General features: G+C 43.4%; 1 protein-coding gene across 1 annotated transcript; it reads left to right on the forward strand.

The window, feature by feature from the left end:
- Positions 1-11,926: 11,926 nt before the first annotated feature.
- Positions 11,927-15,750, forward strand: PMAIP1 (phorbol-12-myristate-13-acetate-induced protein 1). Its single transcript, XM_082668124.1, has 2 exons — positions 11,927-12,121; positions 14,670-15,750. Exons 1-2 carry the CDS (start codon positions 12,064-12,066, stop codon positions 14,774-14,776), a joined length of 165 nt encoding a protein of 54 aa, XP_082524250.1. The 5' UTR covers positions 11,927-12,063; the 3' UTR covers positions 14,777-15,750.
- Positions 15,751-16,451: the final 701 nt, after the last annotated feature.

The following is a 16,451-nucleotide window of genomic DNA, read 5'->3' on the forward strand; positions in this document are numbered from 1 at the left end:
CGATCCCACGCTCCTTTCCCGCCAGAATTTTATTTAGTCACATACATTTTGATATTTGCTCTCGCATGTTTCCCAGGAGACAGATCAAAAAAAAAGAAAAAACAAACAAACAAAGTCACCTGACGATGAACCGACGACTCCCCTCGCCGTCACTCCCCAGCCTGCTCTGTGTTTGTTGAGGGCTAAGGCTCAGAAAGTGATTCATTTCCTCTTTTTCTTTTAGTTTCCTTTCTCTGCCTGTTACCTTTTTCCTTTCTCTGCAGAACTCAGCAAAGTGATCCTGCTTATAACCGACAAATGCCGGGTGGACTTTGGCCTGTCATCCTTAGGCTGGAGCAGCTATTTGAGTTTTCCTGGGCGGGGCTTCTGTGTCTGGGGTGAGGCACGTGGGCATCGTAAATGCGGACCTTCAGGGTGGAAAGGCTGGCACTCTCCTCCCTGCCCTCCTCATTCTGGGAACGCTGGTGGGGGGAGGCAGGCGGCGAAGGACCCAATTGTCCTGAGTCTTCTGGATAGGACGCCCCCTGAAGTAGCCCATTTGCCTGTGTTATTCGATTTCTTACTCCTTCCCGCTCCGCCCCCCACAAAAAAAAAACCCTGTAAGGGAGGTAGCAGTATTATTCTCCCTTCCCCAAATAGGAAACCTCGGCTCAGAGAAGTGAAGTAACTTGTTTAAATATACATATCAAGTAAATAGTGAAGCTGGCAGACAAATTAAAAAAAAAAAAAAAAGGCATAGAGGGGCTTCCCTGGTGGCGCAGTGGTTGAGAGTCCGCCTGCCGATGCAGGGGCACGGGTTCGTGCCCCGGTCCGGGAAGATCCCACATGCGCGGAGCGGCTAGGCCCGTGAGCCATGGCCGCTGAGCCTGCGCGTCCGGAGCCTGTGCTCCGCAACGGGAGAGGCCACAACAGCGAGAGGCCCGCGTACCACAAAAAAAAAAAAAAAAAAAAAAAGGCATAAGAGAACTTCGAACAAAATTTCCCCATTAACCTGACTTGTGTCTATGTAGTGTAATTCTATGAGACTTAGATCATTATGACCGGTCATTAACTATTGTCGAAGAAGATAAAACTGATTATTCTAGCATTTCAACCATCACCCCAAGTTTGACAGATTTTTAAAATACCCCTGGGGGATATTGTTTTGATGAAGATGAGGGTTTTGATGAAGATGAGGGTTTTGATGAAGATGAGGATTTTGATGAAGATGAGGATTTTGATGAAGATGAGGATGAAGATTGGCCCTGGGTAACAGAAGCAGCTAAGATAGTTTGGAGGAAAGGTAGCAATGAAGGAGAAGGGGGTAAGTCCTGGCTTTGGGACATGTGCAGCTCTATCTTAGGGGACCCATAAGACAATCAGTGACCTGTGGTACCAATGAGCCAGAGAAAGTGGGTACAGACCTGTTTGCATGGACAATGGAGAAATATCTACAAATTCTTCAGCAAAGGAATGACTGTCAAGGAATTGGTGTTTTATAAGCAGACTGAAGGGTGAGGGGGCCCCACTGGCAGCGAAGGACAGGCCTCCAGGTAGAAGACTTTTGCAATAAAATCAGACTGAAATCACACACTCTGTAGGCAGAGGAATTTGAGGAGGGAGGTTAAACCCAAAGGTCATTTTGAAGAAAGATGTACTAGGATTGATGACAGCTTGAATACAGGGGATAAAGAAGAGGTGAGAAGTCAACTGCTGATTGTGGTTTCCAGAGTTCTACTCTGGGAGGATGGAATAATTATGACCTGGGTTTCTGTAAAGGTGAGCTTGAAAGGACGGATACCTAACTTCCAGGGGTGCTGTGAAACTTTCTCTAAGTCTTTACTCCAGCCTTCTCTGGGCCTTGCATCGTACCTAGGAGATAGGGAGGGGGAGGCGGGGGGAGAGGCACGCTAGAATCAGATCAGTCCCTCCACACATTCAAAAAAGAGGGATCTGAGGAGGGGCCAGTGCCATGGTGCTTCTGTCACCTCTGCTGCAGACCCTGGTCCAACCTCAGCCTTTGTTCTTCAGGAGTTCTGTTGTCTGCTGACTTTGTTCATAGTGTTATTTTACTGACCCAAAGTTTTACACTTCTAAGAAATCAAATGTGTCCTTGGGACTTGGTATTCACAGGTCAATCCAATTCTAAGATTATGGAAATAGTCACCCATGATTGCTTCAAGTACTTCTTAATGTGTCCAATATTTATATTTAAACCTGTGGGTTTGTTTTGATGCAGATAATGAGATAGGAATCAGACTTTTTTTTTTCATGGATGTATAGTCAATCACCTTACAACTGTTTATGGAGTAATCTACCTTGTTTCCATTGAATTGAAATACCAGCTCCATCATATAACTTATTCTCACCTGTTTTGAGGCCTGTATCTTTAACTCTTTGCTCTGTTCACCTATGGGTCATCATACTTATGTCTTTACATCTGCTTTAGAATATTTTAATAAATGAAAGGGCTAGTTCTCAATTTGCTACACTCCCCAGGAAATCTCCCTGGGACTTTAACTGGCACTGTGTCACATTCACAGAGTCACTGGACAGAGTCCTCTCATCCAGGAGTAGCTCTTCCTTCAAGTCCTTCAGGACACAGCCAGGATTCTCCATTCAGATTTTGCATATGCCTTGGGGAGTGCATTTATAATATATTTGTTTGTATTAGAAATGGGTGGTATTTTTAAAAACATAATACTTTCTATGTAGTTATTGTTGGACTCTCAGAAGGCTATTTTAGAATAGTGATGTGGTATCTAACCTGAAATCTCTTCCGATTTCTAATGGCTCTTCTCACTCTTTATCCTGCTAAGACCTCTCTATCTCATTTTCTCTCTCTCTCTCTCTCTCTCTCTCACACACACACACACACACACACACACACACACACACACACACACACACACATTCCCATCTGTCCTCTTCCTCCCCCCTCCCCTGTCCTAGCTGGGAATAAGAACCAATGAACGAACGCTCACTCCCTTTTTTCCCTTCGGCTCTGGCACGGTGTTTGTTTTTTTTTTTTAACATCTTTATTGGAGTATAATTGCTTTACAATGGTGTGTTAGTTTCTGCTGTATGACAAAGTGAGTCAGCTATATGTATACGTATATCCCCATATCTCCTCCCTCTTGTGTCTCCCTCCCACCCTCCCTATCCTACCCCTCTAGGTGGTCACAAAGCACAGAGCTGATCTCCCTGTGCTACGCGGCTGCTTCCCACTAGCTATCTGTTTTACATTTGGTAGTGTATATATGTCCATGCCACTCTCCCACTTTGTCCCAGCTTACCCTTACCCTCCCCGTGTCCTCAAGTCCATTCTCTATGTCTGCATCCCTATTCCTGTCCTGCCCCTAGGTTCTTCAGAACCTTTTTTTTTTTTTTTAGATTCCATATATATGTGTTAGCATACGGTATTTTTTCTTTTTTTAAAAATTAATTTTTTTTTTTAAAGAAGTTGTTGGGGGTAGGAGTTTATTAATTAATTTACTCATTTTTGCTGTGTTGGGTCTTCGTTTCTGTGCGAGGGCTTTCTCTAGTTGCGGCGAGCAGGGGCCACTTTTCATCGTGGTGCACAGGCCTCTCACTATCGCGGCCTCTCTTGTTGCGGAGCACAGGCTCCAGACGCGCAGGCTCAGTAGTTGTGGCTCACGAGCCTAGGTGCTCCGCGGCATGTGGGATCTTCCCAGACCAGGGCTCGAACCCGTGTCCCCTGCATTAGCAGGAAGATTCTCAACCACTGCGCCACTAGGGAAGCCCTGGTATTTTTTCTTTTTCTGACTTACTTCACTCTGTATGACAGACTCTAGGTCCATCCACATCACTACAAATAACTCAATTTCATTTCTTTTTATGGCTGAGTAATATTCCATTGTATATATATGCCACATCTTCTTTATCCATTCATCTGTTGATGGACACTTAGGGTGGCATGTGGTTTTCCATATTTGATTTGACCCTAGGGGCATCTGGAGACCCCCAAAAGACTAGAGCAGAGAAGGAATTCTATCTTTTAAAAATAAAAATCTGGGACTTCCCTGGTGGCGCAGTGGTTAAGAATCCGCCTGCCAATGAGGGGGACACGGGTTCGAGCCCTGGTCCGGGAGGATCCCACATGCCACGGAGCAACTAGGCCCGTGCGCCACAACTACTGAGCCTCTGTGCCAGAGCCCACGAGCCACAACTACTGAGCCCGTGTGCCACAACTACTGAAGCCCACACTCCTAGAGCCCATGCTCCATAACAAGAGAAGCCACTGCAATGAGAAGCCCGCGCACCGCAACGAAGAGTAGCCCCCACTCCCCGCAACTAGAGAAAGTCCGCGTGCAGCAACGAAGACCTGACGCAGCCAAAAATAAATCAATTTTTAAAAAAGATGATTCTTTTAAAAAAATAATATAAATAAATAAATAAAAATCAGACCACTCTGGAGGCCGTGTGGACAATGGATAGAAAGATTTAAAACAGAGAGAAGGGAAAATTCTCATTAAAGAAAGTCAGGCTGGCTGAAGTGAGTGTAGATGAAAGAGGGGCAAGTATGGAGGGGAAGGCCAGGGAGGAGCCCTGCTGTGGCTCAGGTGCAGGAGGGACTGGCCCAGAATGTGGAGAGCAAGGTAGAGCCTCCAGGGGCGTTCAGGATGACTTCACATAGATTGGCCAGGAAAGTGCTATAGAGGGAGGGGCGGAGGGTGGGTCCTGGGTCTCCTGCTTGAACATCTGGAGGGGGTATCGGGGATGCTGCTGTGCATGGAGACTTCAAATCTGGAGGTTGAGTGGATGCTCTATGAGTTCACTTTTTTTTTTTTTTTTCTTTTTTTTGCGGTACGCGGGCCTCTCACTGTTGTGGCCTCTCCCGTTGTGGAGCACAGGCTCCGGACGCTCAGGCTCAGCGGCCATGGCTCACAGGCCCAGCCACTCCACGGCATGTGGGATCTTCCCGGACCGGGGCACGAACCCGTATCCCCTGCATCGGCAGGCGGACTCTCAACCACTGCGCCACCAGGGAAGCCCTATGAGTTCACTTTTGAACCATACAAATTTGAAGTTTCAGAACATGTAAGTGGATGCGGGGAATTCCACACTGAGGTTTGGAATGTGGGCGGTGCAGGGACGAAATCTCTGAGAATGGGCTGTGAGAATGCTGGAGAACTGTGTAGGGGAAGAGGCATGAGTCAGTGAGCTTGCAATGGCCTGCTCCGGGGGGGAGGAGCAAACGGGACCCAGGAGGGCCAAGAGAAGCAAGAGGAACAGTAGAAAGCTTGGGACAGCATTAATTCCTAAGGGTGCTCATTCTAGCCTCTCCCTCTGAGCTTCTAAGCTTTTAGATATGGAGGTTTATTGTTTTTTGTTTGTTTGTTTGTTTTTGGCCCCACTGCATGGCTTGCAGGATCTTAGTTCCCTGACCAGGGATCGAACCCAAGTCCCCTGAAGTGGAAGCGTGGAGTCCTAACCACTGGACAGCCAGGGAAGTCCCTGGAGGTTTACTGTTAAAGTGAAATACTTTAATAGAAAAACAAGAGGCAGAATTTAAATGCCCAGTGTTTGTGATCTCTTCTGATTATTGTCAAGCTTTCTTATCAACCAATGACTGTGATGAACTTGGTGTAGATTAAGAAGGTTTGGATTACAGTGGCGAGTAGTTTACTTATTAGCACTGTGAATTTAGACAAACAACTTAACCTCCTTCAGCTTTGGTGTTCTCATCAGCTCTGTGCCTAGCCCCATGGGTCCAGGCACTAGGGATAGTAGAGAACAAGCCTATAAGATCTGAGCTCACATGGAGTTTGACTTCAAAAGGGGAAGTAGATGATAAACAAGTCAGTCAACTAAACACAGTCAATTTCATGGTAGATAGTCCTTTGGAGGGTAGGGACGGGCAATTTGAGACAGGACAGTCAGGGGGTGCTTTCTGAGAATATAGCATTTGTTCTGAGACTTGAGTAGCCAGAAGGATCTAGACAAGGAAAGATCAGAAGAAAGCATTCTAGGCGGAGTCAAGGGCAAGGGCAGAGGCTCAAATGCAGGAAGCAAACTGTGAGTTTGAGGAAGACGGCCAGGGGAGTCCCAGTCAGAAGCATCGGAGTCCCACTAACGGGAATCCAAGGCTGACAGTTCTGTATCAGTGATACTCAGTCCACTTTGTGGGCGCAGTTAGATTAGATTAGGCACAAATGAGGGTAATTAAGAATTCAGCCTCCCTCATTTTCCAAGTCTACGCAGCATGAAATTGTATCCCCTTGCAGAGGAAGCAACTATTGATTATCCACACAGCTGGATAACAATTCTGCTTGCATCAGTAACGCTCAAAGCTTCCGGACGCTCAAAACATCTTCTAATTCCTTGTTTCCCTCTTCTTACCAATTGTGTCTTTGTTTTACCTCTTCTGCCTCTTCTGGACCATGATTACCATGCCTTTCAGCTCTGCCTCTGACCCATTCACAGGGTATAAGCTCTGGGTCAGTTGTGTATGTATTATTATTGTTTTTATCCTTTTTTCCTAAGCCTATTTCTCCTGAAGGTGCAGGTTTCTTTTGTCTCCTGATGATAATTAAGAGGTCTTTTTCTTCTTCTTCCCCTATCTAAATTGTTTAAATTGTGAACTACAACACTAAACCGGGAAAGTACACAAAGCACAAATTATGTTCACTTAGCTGTTTTGTAAAAATATTTTCATGTGTCACATAGTTGCACAATAAATTATAATCCATTTTCAATTATTTGCTACTAATTCATTTATATTTTATTTTTTTCACTAGAGTGTAAGCTACTTGAGGTCAAATATCACTTCTCAAGTGCCTTTTCATCCTCTCTGTTAGTGTACCAACATTATCATAGAAGTTTGTTAAAACGTGTATTTCCAGGCTAGGACCCCACAGATTGTGATTCACTAACCTGAGGTCAGGCAGGTCTGCTTTTAAATAAGCTCATCAATTGATTCTGAGGTTCTATTTGCACAGATTACACTTGGACAATCATCGCTTTCTCACTCTTACACAAGACTGAATTACCTTCCTAGTAGTTACTCATTGACAACCTAAAAATCATTTTGTTTATCATTATTCTGCGTTCTAATTAACATAGCATTTACTAATAGTTTCTTCAATGAAATGCTCGAAACTACTTGGATTTACTTACTTGTTGAAAATCAATAATTCAGATAACAAATGTATAGGTAGTCCTGACTTATTTCCATCATTCCGCTGATGCTTGTTGAACCGTTCCACTGCCTATTTCGTGCAGTTAAAAAAAGTACAAAAAAAAAAAAAAAAAGTACAAACATGCTTGATGATCATTATCTGTGATAATCCAACAACAAAAAAAAAAATCCAGAAAAGAATTAGTAAACAGAGGAGAATAAAATAAAGAACAGAAACCTTGGGAAGTTAAAACAGGTTTTTCCTCTGTTTTCCATATTTTATAATGTGCTTATAAGTTGCACGAATAGAAATGATATTTACTTTCAAGGTCCATCAAAGCATTTCTTGAAATCTTGTTTGGCTTTGTGAGTGGGAAGCCTAGGGGTGGGGGGTGGATGGGGGGTGAGGAGTCACACCACAATCTTCAACTAAGAATGTGTGGTGGGGGCTTCCCTGGTGGCACAGTGGTTGAGAGTCCACCTGCCGATGCGGGGGACGCGGGTTTGTGCCCCGGTCTGGGAAGATCCCACATGCCGCGGAGCGTCTGGGCCCGTGAGTCATGGCCGCTGAGCCTGTGCGTCCGGAGCCTGTGCTCAGCAATGGGAGAGGCCACAGCAGTGAGAGGCCCACCTACCACAAAAAAAAAAAAAGAATGTGTGGTGGGGTACGCACACTTTCTGTGCCAGACAGATATTCTAAACCTGTTCCCTCAGACGTCGTTTTGTTTCTTACCTTATCTATATTGCTTTTGACCTTTATTTCAGGCTGCTTCAAATCCATTGTCAAGTTTACTAAAGTCCTTTTGATTTGTAAATGTGCAAATTGCAAACAGGATGAAAAATATGTATATATAGAACTTTTTTTTAAGGCAGTTGATAAAGGGAGATGTCTGGGGTTGAAGGGTGTCTCTCTCAAAAAGATATGCTGAAGTCCTAATCCTCTATTTCCCCCTTGCCCTCCAACATGTGAATGTGACTTCATTTGGAAATAGGGTCTTTGCAGATGTAAAATGAGGTCATACTAGATTGGGGTGAGCCCTAATCCAATGATTGATGTTTGTATAAGAAGAAGGAAATTTGGACACAGACACACAGGGGAGAAGGCCATAAAAAGACGGAGGCAGAGATAGGTGTGATGCGTCTAAAAGTCAAAGATTGCCAAGGATTGCTGGCAACCAGCAGTAGTTAGAAGAGGCTAGGATTTCTCCCCTATAGGCTTCAGAGACAGCACAGCTCTGCAGACACCAAATTTGATTTCAAACTTCTAGCCTCCAGAACTGTGTGGGAATACATTTCTATTGTTTTAAACCGCTCAATTTGTGGTACTTTGTTATGGCAGCCTTAGGAAACTAACATAGGTGAAAATGTCAATTACACTTTCGCTGACAAATATCAAGCCTTGCTCTGATAGAATTTGGTCCTGTCCTAGTCAGGAAGTATGGGAATTTTAATAAAGACAGGGTTGAAGCAGGGACTGTCTTCGCTGACACTACCATCTTGTATGAGAATTACCATAATGTTTATCTTGATCAGTCACACTGTCTCCGGTCTTAGCTTGGTTAATCTAGTCACGCTGCAGCCAGAGTTAACTTTCTAGAGTTTGATCATATCACCCACGTGCTTAAAACCTTCAGTGGTGCCCCCATTGTCCCCACAATAATGTGCAAACTCCTCAGGTGGCTTCTCCGCCCCCCCATCCCCCGCCCCCGACTGCTCTTCAGTCTCTGCATGGAACACACTTCTTCCCTTTGGCCTCACTGCTTGGCCAACTCCTATTTATACCTTGGGTCTCTATGGAGATGCCTTTCCTGCTTAATTGCCCTCCCAGGCGGTCCCACAGTCTGCCATAATTTCCCTGGCACAGCCCTGATGTACATCTTTTTGCACCTGCCTGTGTACTTACCTGTATCGTCCTCTAGACTTGCTCCTCAAAGGGGCATCTATAGACCAGAAGCATCAGGATCACCGAGTTTAAGATGCAGAATCTCAAGCCCAGCCAGATCTCCACAATCAGATGTGTATTTGAACATGATACTCAAGTGATTCACAGGCACACTGAATTTGTGTGGTACTGGTCTCGTCAAGGTAGGTTCCATGGGGGTGGGAAGCATTGTCTCCCCAGAACCCAGCACAGTGTCTGTCTTAAAACAGAGATTGAAATGATCAATGCATGAGGCTGATTTCATGTTAACAAACATGCTATACAGGAAAAAAACAAGTCCCCTTTTATCAGAATAAACAGACTCAGGCCTACAGCCTATACATTTTGTCAAAGGCTTCCTTTAAATTCCCCCTCATTCATCTCTCATATCCTCATTTCCTACCAAATCTTATTTTCTGCATGAAAGAGATGAATGACTATTCTATTAGTAATCATGTCTACTATTTTGTTTTGTTTTGTTTTTAGTAATTTTTTTAACACTCTGACGACACAGACGTGGCCAGATTTGCACTGTCATTTTCGAACTTGTCCATGAAAACTAAAACCTGGTAATAGTTTTAAAAATTGTCTTCACCAGTCCTTTAAAAAAAAATGAAATAACAGGGGATTCTAATGCTTCATGATAAATCATTATTTTGTCATTCTCCGGGTCCAAATAGTTAAGAAAGGCTTTTCACACACAGCTTCTAATTCTCTTAATAGAATGTTAGATTTGAAAAAGAGTTTATGGACCATCTCAAATTCAAAATCTTAACAAGTCCTCCATAAATGGCTGATTTGACCTATCTCTGAAGCGCACCTTCTAATCTTCTCTCCTCCCTTTTCCTTCCAGGGAGTTAAATTTGCAATTCCCTAAAAGTCACAATTTGCCTAAGGTTTGCATCAAGTGTGGGTCATGTGGCTAATGACCTTTCATAATGATAATGTTTGAGGTCAAGATTGACACACCCTTTGTGGGTAAACATGATACGATTTGTTTTTCTTTCATTGAATGTATATATTGCATTTCAGGGTGCATGGTTTGATGAGAAGTTTACTAATTAATCCAGTCAGGAAGCTAGTGGTGTTACTTAAGTATTGTCAGTCAAAATGAGCCTTGAGAATGGTTTTGGGACACCGGGTTCAAGACAACAGCTTTCTAGGCAGAATCTCTGCTGGGCTTCCTGTGACATGTGGTGGTAACTCCTGAATTTTGTCCACTCTTAACCCTATGTGTTTACCACACTCAAAACTAAGTTGTTTAAATTCAAGAGTAGTTTTGTTCCACGCTTACAGCATTGTCTGTATTTCTGCAGGACCAAGCCACAAATACCTGCAGGTTTGTGTTGATTGAGTGATTTAAGGTAAATAAACAAGTTCAAATGCCTACTGGGGCCAGATAATGTAAATGAGAAAAACAAACAGCAGGGAGTGTGGCCAACCAAAGAGCTCCCTCCGACGTCTAAGGGCAGCCGCTGCACCCACACTTCTAGCCGGCTCCGCACTTTCGGAAAACGAATCTTGGGTTTTGAGCTAATGATTTCCCAAAGAACGCCAGAAATCCCAGCTTTCAATGCAGTCTCTCAATGTTTAAATGTTGGTAACCGATTCAGATTTTCACAAGACCAATACTGTGAACCAAACCCAAACCTTCCAGGAAGCCACGCAGTTCTCAGCAACCAATGTGCAACGTCTGCATTATATAGCTCAGATGAAAAAAGAACACTCATTTTCTAAGAAACTGTGATTCCTGGGAAGGCCACAGAGGGTAAGAGGTCTTGCTCAGTATGGGTCGGCCTGGGTTCAGATCCTGCCACTGCTCTCTGCCTATGTGAGCTTGCGCAGCTCCATCTCTATAAACCTCAGTTTTCACACCTGCAAAGTGACCACGATGGTAAGAATGTCCGCTTGGTCGGGTTGTTCTGAGGACAGAGTGAGAAAATGTCTGAGGAAGCCCTCAGCACGAAGCCCTCAGTATCTGTTGCCTAGCCCGAATGACCCCTTCTCCTTAGAATAATGGAATTATTCAAGGGCCAGCCAGACATCGGGCAAATAACTTCACATTCCCAAATACCTCGTTCCTCCCTCCACGAGGGCATCTGAAAGTTATCTACATGATGACCTACTATTTTTTGTGTTCCTAAGCATCTGGAACGAGCAATGAAACCTACCCAAGGGGAATATGCTCTTCTTTCAAAATCACAGCCCTTACCCGGGCGGAGAACTGGCCACTTCTCCCATCCACTTTCCTTCTCTCTCCCCCCGCCCCGCTTCCCCAAGTCCAAACAGTGTTTGCTCCCAAGCTGCAGGGTTTCAATTTGCCGTTCACTTCCCGGCAGTTTCAGTTTCAATCTGGTACTTTTCTCCCTTGGCTTCTGGCACCATTTCTATTGTTATTAAGTGTTCTCTTCATTTCACTTCTCTGGAACTTTCCACACTCTCTGAGTCTGAAAACTGGCCTTTCCCGAACTCTTTCCGGGGTTTGTTTACGAAAGTCTCTAATTGCCCGTTTATGATAGGGACGAAGCTCCAGGCCTCTCCGTCCCCAACTTTCCCGCTAGGAGAACCTTTCCCCGCTCGCGACTCCTAGACCCCGCCGCGCCTGCAGCTGACGCGTTGGTCAAGAAAGTAGTGTAGGGGCCGGGCCGGGTCCCCACCCCGCCGATCGGCGCCGCCGCGGGTCGCCAGCGGGTCCCGGCAGGTCGCGCGGCGTGGCGCGGGGCTCCCCGCAGGCCTGGCCCGGACGCCAGTTCGCTCCAGGCGCGGCGGCCCGCGGGGGCGGGGACAGGGGCGGGCCCGGCGTCAAGTTTCGCTACGTCACCGGGAAGTCCCCTTCATATCGGAGCGCGGGCAGCGGCGGGCCCACACCTCGGTGTTTCCCGGAGGCTGACGGTGTGCAGTCTCCAGCTCCGTTACCCCTCTCTCCCCGCGCACAGTCCGAGTCCTGCAGACCCAAGGTGCCAGGGTTGGAGGACTGAGTTCCCGGATTCTGTAGCATAGTTCCCGGCGGCTGCTTACAGAGATGCCTGGAAGGAGGGCTCGTAAGAGCGCTCAGCAGAGCCCGACGCGGGCTCCGGCAGGTAGGGGCGTCTGGGGCTTGCGGAGATACTGGCCGAGGCGGGGGCCGGGGTCGAGGTCTTGTTCGGGCCAGGGTCAATCCGTCTGCTCAGGGTCTCAGAGTCGGGCCGGGTCTGCTCCCTTGCACGTGCTTTAGGGACGCCTCCAGAAAGTTCTTCGGGGGTTTAACCCCGGACCGTGGAGAAGGCGGGGGAGGGAGCGGGCTCTGGGATCGGGATGTAGCTGCATTTGAGCGGATGCCAAAAGCCGCTTCTATTTCGCCTGCCTTCCATCCCCACGTGCCCTGTCCGGGGCCACGGGGAGAAAAAGTGCAGGTACGGGCTACAAACACGCGGAGAAAGTAATTGTCACGGCAGGTGGGGCCGGGGCCGAGAGAGAGAGCGCCACGGCCTCCCGGCGCTTCCTGAGACAGGCCCGCTTCCTCCGGAGTCCAGGCTCTGGTGGGTGCCCTGCTCTCTCTGTTTCACCAACAAAAGCGGTAATGACGCTTGGTACAATCACAGCTTTTCCACAAAGGACTGTTGGAGGGTTACGGAGGCCCCGCAAGGAACCCCGAGGTCAGAAGCCTAGACAGTCTTGCTTCTTTGTCAAAAGTATAACATTTTAACAATCCCTAATTAGTTACAGAAATGGGATAGGAGAAGAACAGGAGTTTGTCCGCAATGTTTTTTAATCCATCCCTTCCAACGCCCTTCCCCGTCACATGTAGCCCCATCGAATAACTTCAGGTCGGTAGCAAAGAAGGCAAGTAAGACTGTGGGCTGGAAATCTGTGTGGTTCATAGTGCTGTTACATCAGACGGTATTAGGCCCCTTTTAAACTTAGTGTAATGTTATAGAGCCCATGGGGCGTGCAAAGGAAGTGGTGCATTGCCAATGTGACCACGGCGAAATTGGCACCAGGCTGCTCTCTCTAGCTCTTGTTTGGGAGGGAGAAAGCTTTGTCTACCTTTCGTGATGTTCAAGAGTTCTGGCTGTGTTGTGAAAAACCGCATAACCTTCACAATCCAACTTAGTCCCCATTAATAAGCGACAGCAGAAATGTCCCTCTTAAACTTGATTAGATGGTAAGACATGTAAAAAAGTTGAGATATAAGTGACATATAACACTGTATTAGTTTTAGGTGTATGACGTAATGATTTGGTATATGTATACATTGTGACATGATTACCATAATAAGTTAACATCCATCACCACACATGGTTACATTTATAGATGTAACAAAAAGGATTAAGGAAACAACTAGGTGCTATTTTCTGCCTTTTTTTTTTTTTTGATGAAAGGTATAATTTTTTCTCTTACAATTCAGGGCTTCTAAAATGGTAGCCTGAATGATAATTGTTTTTTAGGATTGTATGTTAATATATCCCACTCATTGAAAAGAACTTGATAGGGATTATGAATTTTTTTTTAGGAATTACAAAAATTTAACCCAGCTCTTGTAAAAAGAGAAATTGGTTAAAATGTAGATTTAAACATCCACTTTAGTATATATTTACAGTTTTCATTTATTTTGAGCCTGAATAGGGTATTTGCAGGGTCTGTTTACAAAATAAATCAGATTTTAATTTGTAATCATAATGATTTTTAGTGATCATAATCATGATATTGAAGTGTACCAAAAAGAAGTTGAATTGCTCTTTGAAATATACAAGGAAATTGTAATTACGGATCAGTATAGGTTTGGTGTTAACTTCATTTACTTTAAAAGTTTACTTAGAAATTAGATTATAAACATTACTTTTCCCTAATATTCAGTTTATTGCAATACCTTAATCATAAAAAATAGTAAACATGTGAATTAAACGTTAGTTTGTTTTGTGCGTCACTCATTTCCACAGAGGCAGCGGATTGGTACAGATTGGGAAGAATTTGGTTTAGAGTAAGATGTAAATTTTAAGTTATTTTAAAAAATGTGGACTTAATTTTAGAATAAGATTTTATGAGTCTTTCATGAGAAAATTTCAGAGTTGTTTAAATGAGGATAAGAATACATGTAGATTTACCTATTATGAGGGCATAATCAGAACTATTGCCCTTTACAAAATAAGTTGTACTGGAAACTAACATAAAAGAGTTTAGAATTTGACTTTTATTTCCCTAACCAATCTTACATGGGAAAGAAAAGGATGACATCACCTGAGGCTGGCAGAGACTCACTTTCTCTTTGTGGTGTATGACATAAATGTCTGTATTTTGAAAGTAAGATAACATTTGCCTCATCCAGGATGCTTAAAAAAAAAAAAAAGATTGCAAAGTAAATGTCTTTATTCTTGCCTTAACTTTTTGTTGTTGTTTAGAGTCACCACATGTTCGTTTACATCGTGCGTGCCTGTGTGTGTGCGTGTGTGTGTGTGTGTGTGTGTGTGTGTGTGTGTGTGTGTGTGTGTAAGTAGCCTTTCTCACATTCAGAAAACAAGCATACATAAAGTTAAGATAATGCTTCCTGGGATAAATACTCAACTCGTCCTGGGATGGGCATATTAATTCTTGCTGGTTGCAGTTTGCAGTGTTGTCAGTGCAACTTTGATGTTTCGCTTTCCTCTTCAGATCCTGAAGTTGAGTGTGCCATTCAGTTCAGGAGAATTGGAGACAAACTGAATTTCCGGCAGAAACTTGTGAATTTGATATCCAAACTCTTCTGCTCAGGAACCTGACTTTAGAAGCTTTCGAATGAAGAATGAAGAGACTCCTTTCAAACGGAAGATTCCCCAGTAAGTGCAAACTTCATCAATTAGAGGAGAGACTGCCTTGTAATGGAGACAAACAACGTGAAGGAGCTCTCACTTGCTTTCAGATGCCCTTGGAAACGAAGATGAATACGTCAAAAATGAATTGTTGTTGGAGGTTTTCCAGAAGTCGTTTGGTATGTGAGAACATTAAAAAAAAACACTGTTTATTTTCAAACAAGAATGGAAGAACTTTGAAAATAGGAAATTAATTATTTATACATTTTGGTTTTGCTTAGAGACTTGTTCTAGTATTTTTACTAAAGGCTGCTGCCCAGTGTATGAGGAGTTGATAAATGATTAGACTATGGGCAGGGGCCAAGAAACAGAACATGTTCAATGTTTGTTTCTACTTTTGGATGACAACTCCAGAACAATGTATAATCTTTGGTTTATATATATTATCTTGTTAAAAGTAAAATTTTTTTCTGAGAACACTGAATGTCATAGTGAATGTTGATTTCATAGGTCACTACAAAATATAAACTAATTTGATAGTTTCTTTTTACTCAAAATGTATGGTTTCTGTTCAGAACTGGGAGAGTATATGCTTTGAAAAAATTTGAAGTGTTACTTGGTACCAGTGGAATTCTTGCAGGTTGAATATTAAAAGATAAAGAAGCATGGGGATTTTTGCATAACCCGGAATAATGAAAAATAAGTGACAGATTTTTTTTTTTTACTGCTGTAATTATAACTTAGTAAAACAAATATTCTAACGTAACTGTTGGTAAGAAAATAAATGTGTTTCTAAAGAAGTTTCTAAAATCTGGAAAATGTCCCTTCTCATACTGGTTCAGTGTGCATTGTATAACAGTGATCTTTTAAGAGAAATTAAGCATGTTTTCATATTTGGGATACATATATATTTTTTTAAAGGAACAGATTGCTCATCCAGAATGAAAATCCCATTTATATACATACACATATATTCATCTGAAGATATATATATATATATATATATATGGCATTAGAGTAATATGTAGTTTTTGAGAAAGGTTTCATGAATTCTATTGTTTTTTTGGCCAGGCTATCAACAAAGTCCCCAGATATATAAAAAAAGAAATAATACTGTCATGATTGATTTTCAGCAAGAATAATCTTATTTATTTTACCTATTTATAATTAAAATATTTTTTGTTTAGTTTGCATTTGGGGGTTTTGTGACAAGGGTTTCATAACTACTTGAACTCTTACAGTAAGAATGTTTTAATATAGGCTGTAGTCACTTTAGATGAAAAATTACCTCAGCATCTGTTTTTCTTCAGTATTACTTAAGCTGTTAGTTTATTTAGTTGCAAAGATTTTTTTTGGGGGGGGGTCTGCCTAGTGGCAGGTATTTTGCCATGGGGATATTTATGGTCTGTAACTGTATTTATACATATATATATATACATATAAAATTTGATACTGTAAACTATTAAAAATTACCACCATTCTTTTCTGTGTGTTTATTTTTTCATCACGTAAGCTACTGAGCGTTCATTATGAAACCAGAATATTTTAACTGACTTCCATCAGCAGTTACCTTCTGACCGAACCATCTCCTTCGTTCCAGTTGTGTGGTGAGAGTGGGGAATACAGGGCAATTTGACGTGATTTC

This window comes from Grampus griseus (genome assembly GCF_964374135.1).
Source record: "Grampus griseus genome assembly, chromosome: 12".
NCBI classification, from domain to species: Eukaryota; Metazoa; Chordata; class Mammalia; order Artiodactyla; family Delphinidae; genus Grampus; species Grampus griseus.